We start from the raw sequence: 18,186 nt of genomic DNA, 5'->3' as shown, positions 1-18,186 counted from the left end.
TCTGGTTCCAAAAAATATTTTTTATTGACAACAAAACATATGAATTCAGATTCCGCAAATATTCAAATAGTTAAGGTAGAAAAATGAAACATAAATACACTTAAATATCATTAGAAATAACTTAAATTGTAACAACTGAATTATTTTACTTTAGCAAAAAACAGCTGGCATAGGAAACATTTAATACACAGAATGTCTTCACTGGATGTGTAGCCCTTCCCTTTTTAAATTACAACAATAACATGAACATTAACAAATGAATCATAAGTGAAATTGCAAAAAGGTCCAGTGTTTCAACAAGTGCTTTGTTTCTGCAGAGAGAGGCTGAGGCCTTGGTCCGCTCAACAGCTCTTTTTTCAGGTTTCTCCCCTCTCTCCTGAAGTGTTGCAGAGGCTTTACCAAACACACATGATACAATCCTTCTGTACAGTGTCCGGCTTCACATTAAAAAGCACACACATGCTTTTTTTTTTCCGGTTTCCTCCTCACAACAGAACAAGTGCCATCTCCAACAGACAGATACGACTCCAAACAGTCCTGTCCAAAGTGGAAATCTGTCCTCCTGCTCCTTTTTTTCTCTTTTAAACACTTCCTGTGTAGACAGCAGGTTTTTCAATCCTCCATTTTTTTCTTTCTCCTTAAGCAATGCTTTGGAATTTGATCTCTGGGTGGTAATGTGTCCATCAGAGTTCACACCACGCACTCAGTGCAGATTAGAGTCCAATCGCAGCTCCGACTTCATCGCAGCTCCGACTTCATCGCTCAGGCAGGTTGATGATGGGCACCCACTGGTCCATGCAGCGGCTTTCTCTGCAGAATCGGTTCACTTTGCTCAAAGCAGGATCCTTCCATGATGAAGAGTGTGGGCTCTGAAGATATAAAGACAAGATAATCTATTAATAAATGCAAAGAAATCCATTCATGTCGGTGTACACTGCCCTCCATAACAAATAACATCTGAGTGTGTAAACATGCAGATTACTTTCTACTGAAATTCCAAAGAAGTCATGTGAGGGTGGAGCTACAAACGTCTAACAAATGCACAAGAACAAGTACAGACAAGTTCTTCTTGAAAAATAGTTTCACTCGTGTGTGAGATCTTGTATAAAATCACTATATTAAAAGTTCAATTAAGGTTTAATGCATGTATAATTGATAAAAAAAAATATGACTTACTGTGACAAGGACACAGTGTAGGTCCATAGGTTCACCCCCACTCTGTTTTCCACTGCTGCCTCCACCCAGTATTTCAGCCAGGCGCCTGATGTTGTTGACTCTTAGGATGTTGATGTCATTCTCACAGCAGAAAGCCTGAATGAGGGTGAAGTGGATCTGCAGGGCCACATCTTTGACGTCTTCATCATCAGTAGCCAGGATGCACAGAACCACGTTATCAGGGTCTCTAAGGAGGAAGGAAAACAAATATACTGTAAGTCATATGTAATGATGTAATGATGTGAAAAATAAACCTAAGTATTAAGGGTATAAGACAGATGTCTATATGTGGCTGTAAGTTTGTGGATGTAACCATGTACTTACACATTGAGAGACTTGGCTGCCTCATACACCCCCACTGTAATGCAGCCCTGAGGTAACGCCGACGTGAGGACTTCTTCCAAAGCCTTCGCCACTGAATCCATCCTGCAAAACAGAAGCACATAACTCCACATTAACCTTATTGTTGCTTCAATAACATGACAATCTTTCCAACGGTTTACTCTTCCTTCCTCATGTTAGCTTGACTGTAAGCTAACACCAGAGTCGTGTGAACTGCACACTTTAGTGAAGCAGTTTTCAATTTCATGCGGATAAAATAAGTGTTAGTAGCTGTAAGACACTAAAAAGAATTACATTAAGCTTTTGTGTCAGTTATTTTGACATGTTCACCTTTAGCCACTTAGCAGCGCTGGAACTACTTTTTATCGAAAGTGAAAAGTGGCACGCGACCCACAGAAGTCTCAAAACAACAGTTAGCCGATCAAAACTGTTAAAATACATACAATTTATATAAAATAAAAAGTCCTAAAAGCTATTTGAACGCTTTAAAGCAATAGTTAATAATGCATTAATCGATTCAGTGCATAATTCTGCTGCACACGAACCACAGCAGATTAACACCGGTGATACACTCAAACACTGATCCAGGGAAAATGAAGTGTATGTGTTTAAATCTGTATTATTTACCTTTCTTGAGAATAATCCGCACTTAGTTCTTCAAATGTCATGTTGTACATAGAATCCGAATCCCTTCCAGAGCGAAGAGCTGCTAAAGTTATTAGCCAGTTGTATCCTGGTGTCTTCTCGATTTAACACACACACACTTCTGTATCTATAGTCCACAGTGCTGCTGCAACTGAGGAGATAAATCTGGTAACTTCACATTAAACCGGCTGGGACAAAGCAAGTCAGAAGAGTATTTGCATAGCTGTGATCATTGGTCGTATGCAAATGTGTCGGGTGTGTTCTCAGAGGGGATTGGAGGGAGACTCAGCAACAGGCGTGTCTGTCTCCAACAGGAATACTACTACAGTTAACCCCAGCTGCATGCAAGACTCAAACATTTCGACTCTAATGATAAATAACTGTGTCACTTTGCAACGCTGCTACACAATTTATAAGTTTCGCACAGCATTAAGTTAACGTACATACTACAGGTCGATAACTTTATACTTACAAACCCTGCACAAAGAAGCGAAAAATTCTGTCAATGTAAGGAAAGTGAAATAAACACGTATCTACTTCTGCAAAATGAACATTACAGTGAATTTGTCTCAGTTTATGGATAAATTAAATGGAATAAATTAATTAATCTGTCTGTTTAAGCAGAACTCACCCTCATACCGGACAGGAGGACAGGTCGGATTTCAGGACAACCGCATAGCAACGGGACACTTCCGGGGAACGCCGCGCTCTGATTGGCCCGCTGTGAAGCGTGCGAAAGGCGACCGAAACCGCGCGCGAGATGCAAAGGACTGGCGCGAGACGGACTGTCTGGGAATGGAAACCAAACGACTTTTACACAAACCTCTTATTATTCCAGCCAGGCTCTGTTTGAAACCAGGGCTGTGTCCTGATATCACAACTCTATTCAGATCAAATGCTCTCAAATTAACTCTGTTTTAAACTAAATGCTTCAAATTAGTTTTATAAAGATACTTTGATTCTTCTGGAGGCACTTACATTTCTGTTTGGATCATATTGATCCAACAACATAAGTGAAAGTCATAAAAATAAGATGAATAACATGAGATGCCTTCAGATAGGTATCCTCTAAATCTCAGGTTAAATGAAGCGTAGCAGAACTAATTAAAATAATTTATTGTCCATATTGTGGACCTAATCTGTTGAACTCAATAGACAATGCATAGCCTCACAATTATTTTACTAGTTTTAGTAAGGCACTGCACCCAGAGATGCTTTTAGTGTATAAACCAGGAAGGCCTCTCTGATCCTTTTAAACTTAAACTAAAAACGTATTTATTCGGTCCGGCTTTTATGTAGGGTTTAACAATTTTATTACTTACCTTTTACTGTTATATTGATTTAAATGTTGCTTTATTATTTTAGTAATTTGAACTGTTTATCTTATTTTACTTTACTTTATTTGTTTTGATTTATCTACTCAGTTTTAGTGACATTTTTAGCCTTAATTTTATTTTCAACTCTTATCCTTACCCCTTTTTAAATTTATTTATTTTAACTATTTATATTCTTAATATTAATTTGACGCTTTAACTTATTTCAATTACACATATTTTATTGTTGTTGGTCTGCATTAGTCTCTATTTTAGTCTCTATTTTAAAATCCATCCATTAATATGTCTTGCCATTATTTTATTTCTGCTTCTTTCTTGTTTTCAATTGCTGTAAGGCACTTTGGGTTGCATTTGACTTATATGAAAGGTGCCATATAAATAAAGCTTGCTTGATTGATTGATAAATCAGTTTACAGTTAAAGTCATACAATGTGACAAAGATAACCAAAATAAAAGGAAGGTAGCCTCGTTTCACAAATTGAAACAGCCCCCAAAGTTTGTACTTGAGGAGTTAGTGACAGGGAGTCTTGTGCTGAGAGATGGCAACAGAAGCAGCCAAAGTGTTATCAATTTCGTTCTTGGCAGTGCTTTTTTGAAATAATTTTAAGTCTGTTTGCAGCAGGTTCTTGTAGACAAATGAATATTTTTCTGAAAGTAGTTATGCTGTACATCATCTTAGTGTGATTTCACTGAAAACCTGTACAATAATACATTGAAATGTAAAATATTTCTATTTGGGTTGTAATTCTGTTGGCTTTTATGCTCATAAGCATAATCAATAGCTTGAACTATAAGCTATGCTGAGGTCTAGCATGGGACTACAACCATATTTATTTTCCACACTCAATCTGCCATCTTTTTCCCAATCAATTGATAATTTTTTTAATTTTTTTAATTTTTTTAAATTGTTATTCCCAACTATAGACAGAAAGTGCCACTGGGAAGGGAAATGCAGCCACGCTGAAGATGTTATGGGATGTTATGCTGCCCCTTAGTGGCTTCAATCAAAACTTTACTGACAAAGGTCATGGCTGCAAACTCAGAAACAATGACCTTGTTTTTTATAATGCAGACTGTGAATTGCAGACCATTGAATATTATGACAGATATTTTTCATGCACTTTATTGCTGTTTACACCAAATCACATATTTTCTCAATGTATAAAATTCCTTCTCAAAACACAAATAATAGCTGCTCAATTACTTTTTATCACATACTAACCATTGCATTTACCAAAATGTGAGTTTTTTGGGAATGCTTGAATTACATAGTCATACATAATTTGGAATGATTCAATAAAATGTTGTATCATCGGTTCCAGCACCGTCCAGCAGGAGGCAGCACTAGCATAGGACAATGACAAAACACAGTTGTGAAGATCTTCTAGAAAGTTGTAGTCAGTCACTAACTAAAGACTTGTTGGAGAGGAGAACATATATGTAGGTCTGTGGGTAGCTTTATGAATAAAGGCTAGCATGACAGAAGGCAGGAAGGATCCGCAGATTGATAGGAGACTGTTTTATTGTTTGAGGGAAAATTTGTTTCCACAGTATAAACACTACAAAACAAACATATTCACAAAAGAAGACATACAAGTACAATTTATACTGAACTTTTCAGCATGTGATTATGTACACATTAAAACACATAAAAATCCTGAGTTAAACTTCTCAGATGCCAAAAATCACTCCTCAATGGATAGGGAAATAACAGATTCAGACAACATTCAGATTTAACAACTCAAGGAATTTATTATCAAACACACTAAAATACAACCACTGCATTTTCATCATAATTAATCTCTACTGCGGTAAACTCAAAACCTCGGTGTAAAATGTGCTCATTCAAAGGCGGAGTTTACAACTAACTCAAACACACCTCCTAATATTATATTATGGCTTAATATTGATATTAGTAATGTGGCTTATTCCACTTTTACAATCTTCAAGGATTTTTAGACTGCGATGTGGACCTTCCCTTTGATCTTAATAAAGAAAGTGGATGTGTTAAAAAGATGGCATTGATTAAGCATGCATGCAACTACCGATTTCTGATGTGACCTACACTTTGCAATAGTACCCATCTCTAACTGGCTGTGTTGTAGTTTCATGCTGGAGATTAATTCCTCTTCTAATATAGGCTAATCGCTCTGTTTTATTTTATCTCCCATGGGTGGGTCTGGGTGAACAGCTGTTCTTGGAATTATGAAAACACAACCCAGTTTGGAGCAGTGAGCACTGGAGGTAAGACACATGTTTCCAGGTATGCACTGAGACTTTGGTCGACTTGGCACAGGAAAACTGTGGAGGCAAGTTATTTCAGAAGTACAGTGTAATTATTGCCTCATTTCGACACAAACACAGTTGAATATGACAACCTGTTACTGATTAATTCCTGAAAGCTATGAGAGCTTGACCAGCTCATGGCACAGGCTGATTTTGCGCTGCCCATCCGCAACTTTTGCCAAGTATTGATTTATATTTGTGTAACTCTTAAATCATCAATACAAGCTATAGTCTTCTGTTGCCATTGATATATGAAGACAACCAGATACAGCGACTAGAGTTAGATATTTCCTAAGGTGTGATTTAGCTACAGCCTAAGTTAAAGTATTAGTTGTATTGTAGGTTCACTTAAAAACTTAGTATATGAAAACACAAAATGTTGATAGCACTCAAACATACCACATCAACATGTTCCTGGTGAGATTTATATTATTGCTTTTTCTCAGAATGTTTGACTGATTCATTGGAGGCATGGATGTTAAAAGTCGTATTGTGATACTTCATAGAAACCAGGACAAGAAGACACATTCCTCATCAGTCTCCCAGTGACAGAGAAAATAACCGATGTCTCATCTGAAACAAGAATACTTCAACAAATGTTTTCACCATGGGCCATCCTTAGTGACCTGCTTTTGTTTCCTTCAGGATAATTATAATCTTCTTTCGAGAATCATAAGTTGAGTTTGTGTAATGAGACCTAAAGGTCAGATTGAGTACATGCATATAAACGAAACACCAAAATCCCTCTGTCTCCACAACCCACACCCTCCTTCTCAACAAGCCAGCTATCAGTTATCCTGGTAGGACCATGTATCCTCTACAAATCTAAATATGTCAGCATATTTTAGAAGATTGTGACCAAACACTCATATACTGCCTTCCTATTGGAGCCAAACTATTTGTAGAATTGAATAAAAAGCTTAATAGAGTGAGGCATTAGTTCGCCCCATGTATGGAGACTGTTGCCTTTGTGGCAGGCAGCCTGGGTTCAACCTGCAGCCCTTTGCTGCTTGTTGTTCCATGCTCTTTCTCCCAGTCTCCTACTCTTTCCACTGTCCTATCATGTCAATAAAAGCATAAAGCCAAAGAACACTACAACTTGAAAAAAAGAAACTTAATAGTTAACAGATGATAGGCTATAGACTGCAGGATGCGTTACATATGATGTGTTCCACTTCTTTTGCTCTCCACATTAACTGTCTGCTGAATCACAGAAAAAATAAACAACAGCTATGAATCAGAATCTGGAAGATTTACAGGATTTAATATAAAGTAATACACAAACCACTGTCAGGACCTCCAACATGTCTCTTGCAGACTTGAAACCCACTACCTACTTATTATTGCATTATTCTTTATGTTCTGGACTTATTCTGCACAATCTGTACTGAAATAACAAAATGCATAAACTGCTATTATTTGTAGAAAGTGTTACAGAAGAAGCCCACCAAAACAGTTTGTCCAGACAATAATATTTACTGAGTAACAGATGAGCGACTGGGTCTGCACCTCTCCTCCCCCTATTGGTCAAATGCCTCATGGAGTCAAAAAGATACTTATACCGGAGACGTGACCCTGGAGAACGAGTCGCATGCAAACCTTCACCATCATTGTTCCTTTCATCCAACACTGAAACATATCTGAGAGGTCACCTCTGCATTTGACGACCATTCAACCAACACAGCAGGACTCCAGAGACACATGAAGGTATGGATAGACTGTTATGTGTCTCTGTGTTCATTTTTGACTTGACCAACTTTCAGTAATCCTGCTGTGTCAGATTTGGGACACAAGTTATTGAAGTTCTGATCAGTATTCACCCTTTAAAAACAAACAAAAAAAGCCTCTTTAAGTCTGTCTGGTCTTTCTAATTTTACAATGGTTAATGCTGAAGTTATTTTCAATTTTAAAGCTGTGTTCCCATTTTTGTTTCTACAAATCAAATAGAGATAGCAGAAACTGTTTGTCTTAATAGCTACACTATGCTAATGGTAAATTTAAGCCTTATGCTAACTGTATTAAAACATGAAGTAAAAATGTAAAACCATAAAAGATTAAAGCAATGAATTCAAGAAATGTTATCCCAAGTCTGCATAAATCCATGTCCAAAAACTTTGCAAATTTGGGTCTTTACAAAAAAAAAATCGTGAATATATTTTCTTTCAGCAAAAGAATATCAAAGTATATGTCATAGTAATGTTAAGTCAGTTTAGTTTAGTTTAAAAAACTTTAATGTCCTCCAAGAGGCAATTTGTGGTACAGCACAGCTTTAAAAAACACAACATGAAAGTACATCAGACACACACAACAAAATGATCCAAACAACCCATAATAGCTGTTTCACAGTAGTTGTCAGTGCTAGCCCAATGTGAAGAAGTCACTAGGTTTCCAAATCAATGTATAAGCCATTTTCACTAAAATTATTGCTGCAGAGTTAAAGATAAATCTCCACGTTACAGTGTGACAAGAAGCCAGTAAAGACTGGCCAAATATTTACCCTCAATACAACTTTTGTGTGCAAACAGCACCTCTAATTTTGCTATGTTGTAGACTAACATACTTTACCTATCAATAATTATATTTAATCAATTATGATGATCATCATCTTCAAGTTTGTTTGAAGGTGTTTTGTTGTTGCTTGTTGTTTTTTGCTGCACATGATTTAACTGCATGGATTGGCTTACTCTCAGAGCTCCAATAAATAAGACTTACAATGTATTACATTTATGTTTGAATCACATGGACAAGTATACTTTATAATGTCACATACTACTGCACTAATAGACTTGGATTATACCCAATATCTCTTGCTAGATTATAAGACCACCCCTTGGTTGTTTGGAACAACACAGATGTGCCAAAACATGTGTAATTGACCACCTGCAGTCTTGAGATAACATTTGTTACAATTTGGCGCTATACAAATAAAGATTGATTGATTGATTGATATTGGGCTCAGGAATCAATCATAAAATTCCACAAGGACTGCAGCCTCTGTACATGGGGAACCTGCTCTCCCAGCTGTGATAAGCCCCAACTGTAAAGTGTTTTGTATCAGCTAACAAATGGCCCTAATTTAAAATCACCACCTTAATTCAAATCACTGGTATATTTAATATTATAATTCCTACTTTTTAAAGTTGTTTGCACAAGGGAAGTATGATTACAAGATTTCAACAGAAATCCTACAGCACACTCTTCTGTTACTTTGATTTTTCAGGCAGTTGACTTATCATAATGGAGCCAGGAGGTCATCCAGAGAAAGAAGTAATGAAAGATGACAACAATCCACATCTCCCTCCTCCAAAGTGTGAAAAGAGAGGCCAGTGGGCCAACAAGAGAGAGTTTCTGCTGGCAGTAGTTGGACAAGTCATTGGTCTGGGCAACGTTTGGAGATTTCCATACCTCTGCTTCAAAAATGGAGGAGGTAGGAGCTTGTTCAAAGGCACTGTGAGGAGTTTGAAACAGATTTTGAAATAGTCAATCTAATACTATTTTTTTTTTTTTTTCAAATTTTTTTTTTATTTTATTTTGTTGTACAAGAACAAAAACAAACAAAAAAATAGAAAAGCAAAGCCCCTCCCACCTCCATGAACCATCACACCAGTTCCATGAGATCTGTATTCCATTCATTTACTTCCTCACCAAAGCCACATCTTTACCACACTGGGCGATGGCTCAGAAAAACACTACAGGTTTTGTTCAACGGAGTAACCAGAAGCAACACAACATGAAAGTTCCTCAACCTGTCTTTAAAAAATAGCTTGATGCAAATATCAGTAAGGCTTGATGTCTAACTTTAAATGTTTTACTTCTTGATGTTTGGCTATTTGTCGTTTTACTATTCTTCATTGTAGGAGTCTTCTTGGTCCCGTATGTTTTCTTTTTGTTCACTTTTGGGATCCCCACCTTCTTCCTGGAGCTTTCCCTGGGACAGTTAACTGGTCAAGGTGGAATCACATGTTGGAGGAAAATATGTCCTTTATTTGAAGGTACTGCTAGCTTAATTAAACATTTAAAATGGATAAAATATGGTTCAATATAAATAAAGTTCATATATAATAACACTTTGTTATTATCATCTTATTTCAGGTCTGGGCTACGGCTGCATGGTGCTGATGCTTTACACTTTGATGTATTATATCGTCATTCTGGCCTGGGCCTTCCTCTACCTCTTCTCCACCTTCCATGATGTCCTGCCCTGGGCTAGCTGTAACAACACCTGGAACACAGGTTTTTCGCCATTTCATTATTGTTAAGTTTTCCAAAACCCAAGTATGTGAGTAAATAAACAAATATCTTAAATAAACGATAGCACACATTTACTTTATTATTCTAAGACACCTTCCAACATCAGCTCAAAGGGACTGTCTTATAGAATACAGACTGTTAGTTAAAGAATAGAACATGAAGGCACTGCAGGTATTGGAAAGTATGGATCATAAACTGTAAAAAATATGGACGTAGTATCCGTGACGTCACCCATCTGTTTCTGAAGCGCTGTTTTGAGACCAATCGGCTGCGGCAGCCATATTGCTTCTGTCGAGCCAGTGTGACGTAAAGAGGCGGGCTTTGAGCCTCCTAGCCAACAGCTGCAGTGTTCCCACAGGCAGCTGTGCCTCTCATTGGAAGACTGGTAATCTCAATATCTTCGAAATTGCCGAATTAGAAAATAATTCACCCCCCTCACAGTGAGAGGACGTCGAGAAATTAGCTATTCAGACTACACTCATCTTTTGTACCAGGCTGTAAACATGTTTATTAATGCTGTAAAGATTGTCTTTTCCCCATTCATGTGTATGTGACTTCCAGTACTTCCGAAGCCAGCCTCAAGCGGATCCTCGATGAACTGCAGCTTTTAACACTTCCGCATTGACTCATATTTTTAGACCGGAGGTTGCCGCTTGGTATGGATGGATTGACCAAATTGATGTTGTACTGGTGTTGTCATAAAAGTTCCTCATAAACAAACGTAATTTGATATACATTCGGCCTTAACATTCAGACTCTTCCACTGTGTTCATCCAACCTTCTATTTTTGCCAAACTTTTTAATTTTGTATTTTAGTCAAAGTATGATTGTATGATGTATTGTAATCCTTTAAAGCAGGGGTTCCCAAAGTGTAGGTCAGGACAAATGGGGGCTCTTGAGATGTCTTCCAGAATAATAATGAAAAAAAGTTATAAAAAAATATTTATTATTATTCATTTTTGTTTATTACCTTGTTTTCTTATGTGTATCTTCCTTTTTGTTTGTACTGTTAATTATTATTATTTGTTTATCATTATTATTATTATTTTCTTTGTATTTATTATTTTTTTCTTCTTTTTGTTGGATTCGTATTGCTTATATATAATATGTTAACTTGTGGTGAACAAAGAAATACTGAAAAATGCAAAAAAAAACTTGAATGACAAAAGTTATTGTCGTGGCGAATTATGATCTAAAATCCCAGAAATGTGCGGGAGAACAATAACCAGATGTTCCCTCCATTTGTCCTTAAAGGGGTTCAGTGGTTCACGTTCTCAGGAACAAGTACTCAGGTCAAAGTGACCTGCGAGGGAAGTTGGCACTATACGTGGTGTTACGTGGTTTCCCAAGAAAACAGTATTTGTCCTTAAAAGGGGTTCATTAGTTCACTTTCTCACAAGTAAGTACTCAGGTCAACATGATATGAGGGGAAAGTTGACACTGCGTACGTGTCCCAGTTGCACAATATGTGGATAGGATGCGACAAGGGAGCCAAGTATTAAGCAAGACCTCCATGAAGGAGGTGGGCGCCATAGTAACTATCAGGATAAACGTAGAACAGTGACGTCGCTGGGAGGCCATAAAAGCAGAGGAAAGGATTTCTTTGGGGCGCTTCTTGGGTTTGGGCCTGTCTGTCTGTCCAGGATGATCAGAGATGTGAGCTGTATGCTGTATCTTCAATAAACCCGCAAAGGCTGCAAGTTGATCCTGTCTTCGTGTTATTTAAGTAACAAGTTGATTAACCATCGGGAAAATCAACAAAATTATCTGAAACAAGTAAATTTTACTGATTTATTAAAAAAAAAAAAAAATCCAAACAATTAGTAGCTAAACTTGAAATAAAACCTTGAAAATGGAAAATGTAATGAGTTTTCTGCCTTTCTTTTTGCTAGATGACTCCTAAGTTTAGGGTTAGTGAACAGTTAATTATCAAAAGCATCAGTAGCAGTACAGGAAGCACAGCCACTTACTCATTTAGGATTAGGTAGGCTAATTTACTGCAGACCAGCTAAATGAAGCCATATTAAATCACTTTGAGGGACAGTGGGGGTCGCAAGTCTTTGGCACCAATATTTTGTGGGTCGTGGGATGAAAAGTTTGGGAACCCCTGCTTTAAAGTATTTAGCTTGCATTTTCAGTTGAGTTGTTTTGCCACAGCAGTGTTTACCTGCCATTCATTGCTGTGCAGGGATGTGAACCAGAGACCGAGCTATGGGGCATCAGCAGTAATCACTGCTCTCATGTCATCTCAAATACTTCATTATAAAGTGTTTCCTTTTAACTTATGTTCTTAACATAGAGGTTCTTAATCACAAATGGTACATTATTTTAAATCCAAATCTTTAAAAAAAAGATTGCCACATCAAACAAACTTTTTTTTTTTTAAACTTTATTCTGACCCGTCTTTCTTCTCCACTGCCAGAGGACTGTGTGAATAATCAGCTGGGTCATCCATCATATGTCAACATTTCCCAGAATGCAATGTCTTCAGTTGAAGAATTCTGGCAGTATGTGATCGTAAAAAGAAAACTCCACCTGATACTAAAAATGAAGTTTTGAGGTTACTCTCCTACAAAGTCGTTTTTTTTCATCATGTTTCTTCTTGTGTTCAGGAGGCGAGTCCTGGGTTTGTCTGGAGGAATAGAAGAGATGGGTGATATGCGCTGGGACCTGGCTGGATGTCTCCTGCTGAGCTGGATTATCTGTTATTTCTGTATTTGGAAAGGAGTCAAGTCTGCAGGGAAAGTAAGGGCGACAAACAAATACATTATCATCATAATGCCCTTTTCCTGCCAGTGTGATTACGTTAAAATGTGTTATAATTCTTGAGTTCTTTCCTGATTTTCGAGTCTTGCATGAAGCTTTTCTAAACAAAGTCTTACCTGCCTCATTATTCTGGATATGTATATGACACTTTACCACTTTAACTTTACCAGCTCTTCAGTCACCGTCTGCCTTTGGGTTCTTACTGCAGTACGTTTTCAGTCATTCCACCTCCTGTGTCCTTTTTTCAGGTTGTCTACTTCACAGCCACATTTCCTTACGTAATGATGACTGCTTTGCTGATCCGGGGTGTGACACTGCCAGGAGCCACAAATGGCATTCGTTTTTACCTTTCTCCTGACCCATCTCGTCTGGCTGATCCTCAGGTGAGACACACATCTTGGTGAATGGTGGGTTGGTGTACATTATTGGCCAATATATGTACATTTCAATATCCCAATTGCAATGAATCTTGGGGATTTATTTTAATGTTACTGGATCAGGACAGTTTTCACACTTATACCCATTTCTTTAAATCTTTTAAGCCTCCTGGTCTGAAGCCTCACTCCCTTTGTTTCTGTCTGACTACTCAACTTTTACACACTACTTGTCACATTCATCCATTCACTCACTGATGGTAGAGGCTGCTATAGTAATTGACCATCAGTATTAGTTAATCTCATTCGTACACATTCACACACTGCTGAACAACAGCGGGAGCAATTTGGGGTTCAGTGTCTTGCTCAAAGACACGTCAGCATGTGACCGCCGGGATCGAACCGCCAACCATCCAATTGATAGATGACCGACTCTACCCACTGAGCCACAGCCGCCCCCTAGCTGTTCATATATCTTTGATTAGAATGAAACAATAAAACCAGAATACAGAATATCATTTCATTGTTTGAAGGTGTGGATGGATGCCGGGAGCCAGATTTTATTCTCCTATGCTGTATGCACAGGCTGTACAGCATCCATGGGAAGCTACAACAAACACAACAACAACTGCTACAAGTAAGGAAAAATAATCTTTCTTCCCTGTACATTGTTTTTTATGTGGCTAATTTATCAATAACGGTTTTCTTCACAGAGACGCCTTTGCCTTGTGCCTTTTGAACAGTGCCACCAGCTTCTTTGCTGGATTTGCAATATTCTCTGTCCTTGGCTTCATGTCGTATGAGCTGGATGTCGACATCTCAACAGTGGCTGAATCAGGTTTGACAATGTGTGACTTGTAACCATGAAGATAAGGACAATAAAGGTCTATATATATATATTACTTTGTAAAGTACTGTAGTATAATAAGTTGTGATGAATATGGTTTCTTCTGGTTGTAGGTCCTGGCCTGGCCTTCATTGCATACCCTCGGGCAGTAGCCATGATGCCTCTACCCCAACTTTGGGCTGCCTTCTTCTTCATCATGATAATCTTCCTTGGGCTGGACAGTCAGGTAGAGTTTTAATTGATTTAATAGACACAGCAACTTAAGAAGTTTGACTTTTTAAAGCTGTCCTTTATATTCTTTAACCAAAAACAGAAGATAACTCCCATCTGTTGATGCTCATACTCATTTAAGTCATTTTAAGGACCAAAAAATAAATGAACAAGTGACAAAACAAAAAGAAAACTTTTAGAAAACACTGTTACTGCATTGTTGTTGAGTATGGCGTAGTTTCTATGCCATATTTATTAGCAGCAGCCCATAAAGTCAGTACATATGGAAACATATTAATGTTCTGAAAGCACCTTATTTCTGTGAAAGCTGTCCAGTCCACTTTTGATTTTCAGTGTGAGTAGAGGTGCGGGTGTAACTTCTTCTTTCATACTTCATACTTCTTTTCTTCATTTTGAGAGTCAAACTTAAGTCTCTGCATCCCCATTAGTAAAACTTTTTTCCCCCTACAGTTTGTTTATCTGGAAGCGCTGGTTACCTCCATATCAGACTTATATCCATCCTTCTTTTACGTTGGTCACAGACGTAAACTACTCCTGCTGCTCTCCTGTGCTGTGTGTTTCCTCGTTGGACTCTTCATGGTCACTGAGGTGGGTTGTGTTTTTCATTTTGATTACTTTTTCATTTTTTGCCCACTGTGCCTGTGCTTGTGTTGGGAGCTCCAGTCTGTTCTAATTTCTGCTTCATCAAAAACACTCAAACACACGGGAGGGCTTTACGGTCGGCATAAGAAGCACCAACCAACTCCGATGAAAACCTATCTGCAGCAATATTAGACACTCAACACAACTGTTCTCTCTGATGTTGCTGAAGGGTTGATACAATCTACTTTTGTCCATGGTTGGGTAGGTGAAAAAAGACAGAAATTCCATCCAGGAGAACACAGGTTTTTTGTGGTGTTTGAACCTACACAAGGTTTTTTGTATAATAATTAGGGAAATAGACCCCCTATTAATACACACAATAAAATTGGGGCTTACACATAAGACACCAAAGGTACATGAGAAATAGTAGTGTTTGTACTTGCTTTAATTTATCGTCTTGTTTCTTTACTACTCCCCTGGTATAAAGGGAATCTTATCCTGTTTGTTTTAACAGTAAATGCATCAGTTATTGAGAATCTTGGCCAAGGAAACTGTAAAAACAGGCTGTTACTCAGCAGCATGTTTTGGTCACTGGTGGTCTCCAGCATACGAGTCAAACAGAGACATAAGTATTATTTCTGTCCATGCCTAACCTTCCCCCTCTTTCTCTTTCTTAATCTCCTGCAGGGAGGACTGTATGTGTTCCAGCTCTTTGACTACTACGCCTGCAGTGGAATCCCTCTGATAAGTTTTGCTATTTTGGAGTCAGTGTGTGTCGGATGGGCATATGGTGATTTTGATTTATGCTGTATCACATTAGCCTTTATTACAACCATTATTTAACCAGGAAATGCTCATTGAGATTCAAAATCTCTTTTCCAAGAGAGTCCTGGCCAAGATAGGCAGCCGCACAGTTACAGAGTTACAATATTACAATAGACATAAATACAAATAGCAGACACATACAACAGCTACACAGCAGGTACCTCCAGAGAACAGAAAACAGCATGTCACATTTAAACAAAACATCTACAGACAGATGCTTCAGCCTCTAAGTCGTTTAAGGACCGCTTAAAAGCGTTCAAAGATATCATATCAGACAGTTTTAAATCCTTTTGTTTGGCATTCCAGGTCAAGGGAGCAGCAAACCTGAAGGCCTTTTCCCCAAGTTCAGTAATGACCCTTGGAACAGATAATATTAAAAGATCCTGAAATCGAAGATTATGACTTCCTGAGTTCTTTTGGGCAATATATGCAAGGAGGTAAGAGGGAAGTAGTCCTAGGATGCATTTATAAATAAGAAGATGCCAATGTTTTTGCCTGTGAGACGACAGGGAGGACCATCCTACTCTCGAGTACAGCACACAGTGATGAGTCATCTTTTTAAAATTTGTGATAAACCTCAAAGCTCCATGATATACAGTGTCAAGCATGTGCAAGCTTTGAGCAGAGGCGTGCATATATAAAACATCACCGTAGTCCAGCACAGACAGAAAAGTAGCAGCAAACAGTTTTTTCTTTGCTTCAAAAGAAAGGCAGGATCTAAGTCTCATTCTTTAACTTTCCCTGATGAATTAGCTGACAGGTTTTTACTTCCTTTATCCTAACTTTAAATGTTCTTATGCCTACATGTATATAAATGACCTAATAACAACACAGATGTCTGTCTCAAAGGTGCTGATAATTACTACAGTAATATCAAGGACATGATTGGCTACCGCCCTTCACCTTATATGAAAGTTTGTTGGAGGTACATCATTCCATGTGTGTCTACAGTAAGTAAATAACATTTGTTTCTTTAAAATAAAACTGTGAATAGAATGTAAAGAAAACTGAAATTATATTTTGTTGTGTTTCCACAGGGCATACTGCTCTTCACTCTGGTCAAATTCACCCACCTGAGATACAACAACACCTATGAGTACCCCTGGTGGGGTTACGCTCTTGGCCTTTTTCCTCGCTCTAACTTCAGTCCTCATCGCTCCGCTGTGGATCCTCTACACTCTGGCTGTGACTCCAGGAACTCTGAGACAGGTACTCTGACACTTGCATGCATCACACACCTGCAAGATTGTTTCACCTGTTTTAATTTGTAATGATGGCTTATATCTTTTCTTCTCACAGAGATTAAAGGCAGCGACGACTCCAGCAGATGATCTGTTAAGAGCAAAGAAAACTTTAGACTCTGAGACATGTCCGTCCTCCAAAGATTATGAACTGTGTGCTTTGAACACATCTGAAAAATGTTCACTTTCTAGCAATGTTTAAAGATTTGAAGTCATTTCTTAGTCCTCAGAGCTGTTAACAAAATAAAAATATAATTTTTCGTATTGTTTTGGAAAATTAATATTCATCCCATATTTTTTTGCTACTTTTGCCTGATTTGAAGACTCCCTGATTAGAAAACTTTTTAAAAACATGTAACAATTTCAATATTTCAAGTGTTTATATATTTTCTGTTTTTTATGGGCCAAATATTACAGTGTGTATGTGAATATTTTTTGTGTAATTCATGCAGGAGGAGATCTGTAAATAGACATCTCTGATTTTAATTTTACTTTCATCAAATAAATACATTAAAGAAATTAAGAAAGTATTAGCTGTTTTTCCTCTCAATGTGAAAGCAGCTGTATCACGGATAGAGAAAATCTATGTAATGATACATCATTTTTACATTAAGCATTTAAAAAACTAAAAAAACAACATAAGTATTAATTTGTTTCATTTCCACTGTGAATTAAAGTGAAGTAGTTGAATTTGCAGATTTGAGGTGTAGGAGATAAATGATGGATAACTGATACATGGAATTCTGACTCTTAAGGAGGTGGCCAATTTAGGAGCACTCTATCATTATTTTTATGATCTTGTTGCAAACATTTAGTTTGATAAAAACCCAACATTTGATTTCATATTTATAACATCTGCTGCTTTTAGGAAACTCTACAGCCCATTCTGAACTGTTTACTGATCTGTTCCAACCAGCAGAGGGCGATAGATGTTAAATGTTAGAGACTCAGGACAAGCGTCCCATCCAAGTGAGGGTAGACTGTCTTGTTTCGTACATTTTGCTTATACTAAATATTTATCTCTTGTTCTAGGATTGTATCAGTGGTTTAATACTTTGATTGAAAGAGCTCACATTTTACAGATAATTCACTGTCATTATTGTAACTTTGACTTTGGTGAGAAGAAAGGTCTTGTTACAGCAAAGAGTGGAAAGTTATACAGCGTCTTAGGGCACAGTAAAAAAAACAACAGCTCTAGTGCATCTAAATCCACTAACATTACCTAACATCACCTACAAAAAAGGAAT

The 18,186-nt window shown here is 37.6% G+C and overlaps 2 protein-coding genes across 7 annotated transcripts; one reads left to right on the top strand and one right to left on the bottom strand.

Annotated features, from left to right (window-relative positions):
- gadd45aa (growth arrest and DNA-damage-inducible, alpha, a) lies at positions 1-2,963 on the bottom strand. Of its 4 annotated transcripts, XM_034703553.1 has the most exons (5): positions 2,834-2,896; positions 2,185-2,353; positions 1,540-1,641; positions 1,177-1,402; positions 1-869 (listed from the first exon to the last, which is right to left on the bottom strand). In XM_034703553.1, exons 2-5 carry the CDS (start codon positions 2,232-2,234, stop codon positions 756-758), a joined length of 492 nt encoding a protein of 163 aa, XP_034559444.1. In that variant the 5' UTR covers positions 2,235-2,353; positions 2,834-2,896; the 3' UTR covers positions 1-755. The 4 variants fall into 4 exon arrangements, with proteins under 4 accessions (XP_034559444.1, XP_034559446.1, XP_034559445.1 ...); XM_034703555.1 differs by lacking the exon at positions 2,185-2,353 and having other exon boundaries at positions 2,834-2,963; XM_034703554.1 differs by lacking the exon at positions 2,834-2,896 and having other exon boundaries at positions 2,185-2,572.
- LOC117827079 (sodium- and chloride-dependent GABA transporter 2-like) lies at positions 690-17,147 on the top strand. Of its 3 annotated transcripts, XM_034703552.1 has the most exons (16): positions 694-1,429; positions 5,728-5,780; positions 9,043-9,249; positions 9,680-9,814; positions 9,915-10,055; positions 12,496-12,580; positions 12,686-12,818; positions 13,088-13,222; positions 13,747-13,850; positions 13,927-14,051; positions 14,174-14,286; positions 14,742-14,879; positions 15,561-15,663; positions 16,548-16,648; positions 16,736-16,907; positions 16,998-17,147. In XM_034703552.1, the coding sequence occupies exons 3-16, from the start codon at positions 9,060-9,062 to the stop codon at positions 17,027-17,029; spliced, it is 1,707 nt and encodes a 568-aa protein (XP_034559443.1). In that variant the 5' UTR covers positions 694-1,429; positions 5,728-5,780; positions 9,043-9,059; the 3' UTR covers positions 17,030-17,147. The 3 variants fall into 3 exon arrangements, 1 of the variants encoding a protein (XP_034559443.1); XR_004634142.1 differs by lacking the exon at positions 16,998-17,147 and having other exon boundaries at positions 690-1,429; positions 16,005-16,648; positions 16,736-16,758; XR_004634143.1 differs by lacking the exons at positions 16,736-16,907; positions 16,998-17,147 and adding an exon at positions 16,005-16,135 and having other exon boundaries at positions 690-1,429; positions 16,548-16,649.
- Positions 17,148-18,186: the final 1,039 nt, after the last annotated feature.

The sequence above is a fragment of the Notolabrus celidotus genome, chromosome 15 (genome assembly GCF_009762535.1).
Source record: "Notolabrus celidotus isolate fNotCel1 chromosome 15, fNotCel1.pri, whole genome shotgun sequence".
NCBI lineage: Eukaryota > Metazoa > Chordata > Actinopteri > Labriformes > Labridae > Notolabrus > Notolabrus celidotus.
The sequence above is the reverse complement of the archived record's forward strand: the minus strand, read 5'-3'. Positions and strand labels throughout refer to the sequence as shown.

What these genes read in the sequence shown, in the direction of transcription:
- gadd45aa (XM_034703553.1), bottom strand. Translation starts at nt 2,234, where the DNA reads ATGTACAACATGACATTTGAAGAACTAAGTGCGGATTATTCTCAAGAA. An exon ending in GCGGATTATTCTCAAGAAAG is followed by an intron (nt 1,642 to 2,184) that starts GTAAATAATACA and finishes TCTGTTTTGCAG; the next exon opens with GATGGATTCAGTGGCGAAGG. An exon ending in TACACTGTGTCCTTGTCACA is followed by an intron (nt 870 to 1,176) that starts GTAAGTCATATT and finishes TTATATCTTCAG; the next exon opens with AGCCCACACTCTTCATCATG.
- LOC117827079 (XM_034703552.1), top strand. Translation starts at nt 9,060, where the DNA reads ATGGAGCCAGGAGGTCATCCAGAGAAAGAAGTAATGAAAGATGACAAC. An exon ending in GAGTCAAGTCTGCAGGGAAA is followed by an intron (nt 12,819 to 13,087) that starts GTAAGGGCGACA and finishes TCCTTTTTTCAG; the next exon opens with GTTGTCTACTTCACAGCCAC. An exon ending in GACTCTTCATGGTCACTGAG is followed by an intron (nt 14,880 to 15,560) that starts GTGGGTTGTGTT and finishes AATCTCCTGCAG; the next exon opens with GGAGGACTGTATGTGTTCCA.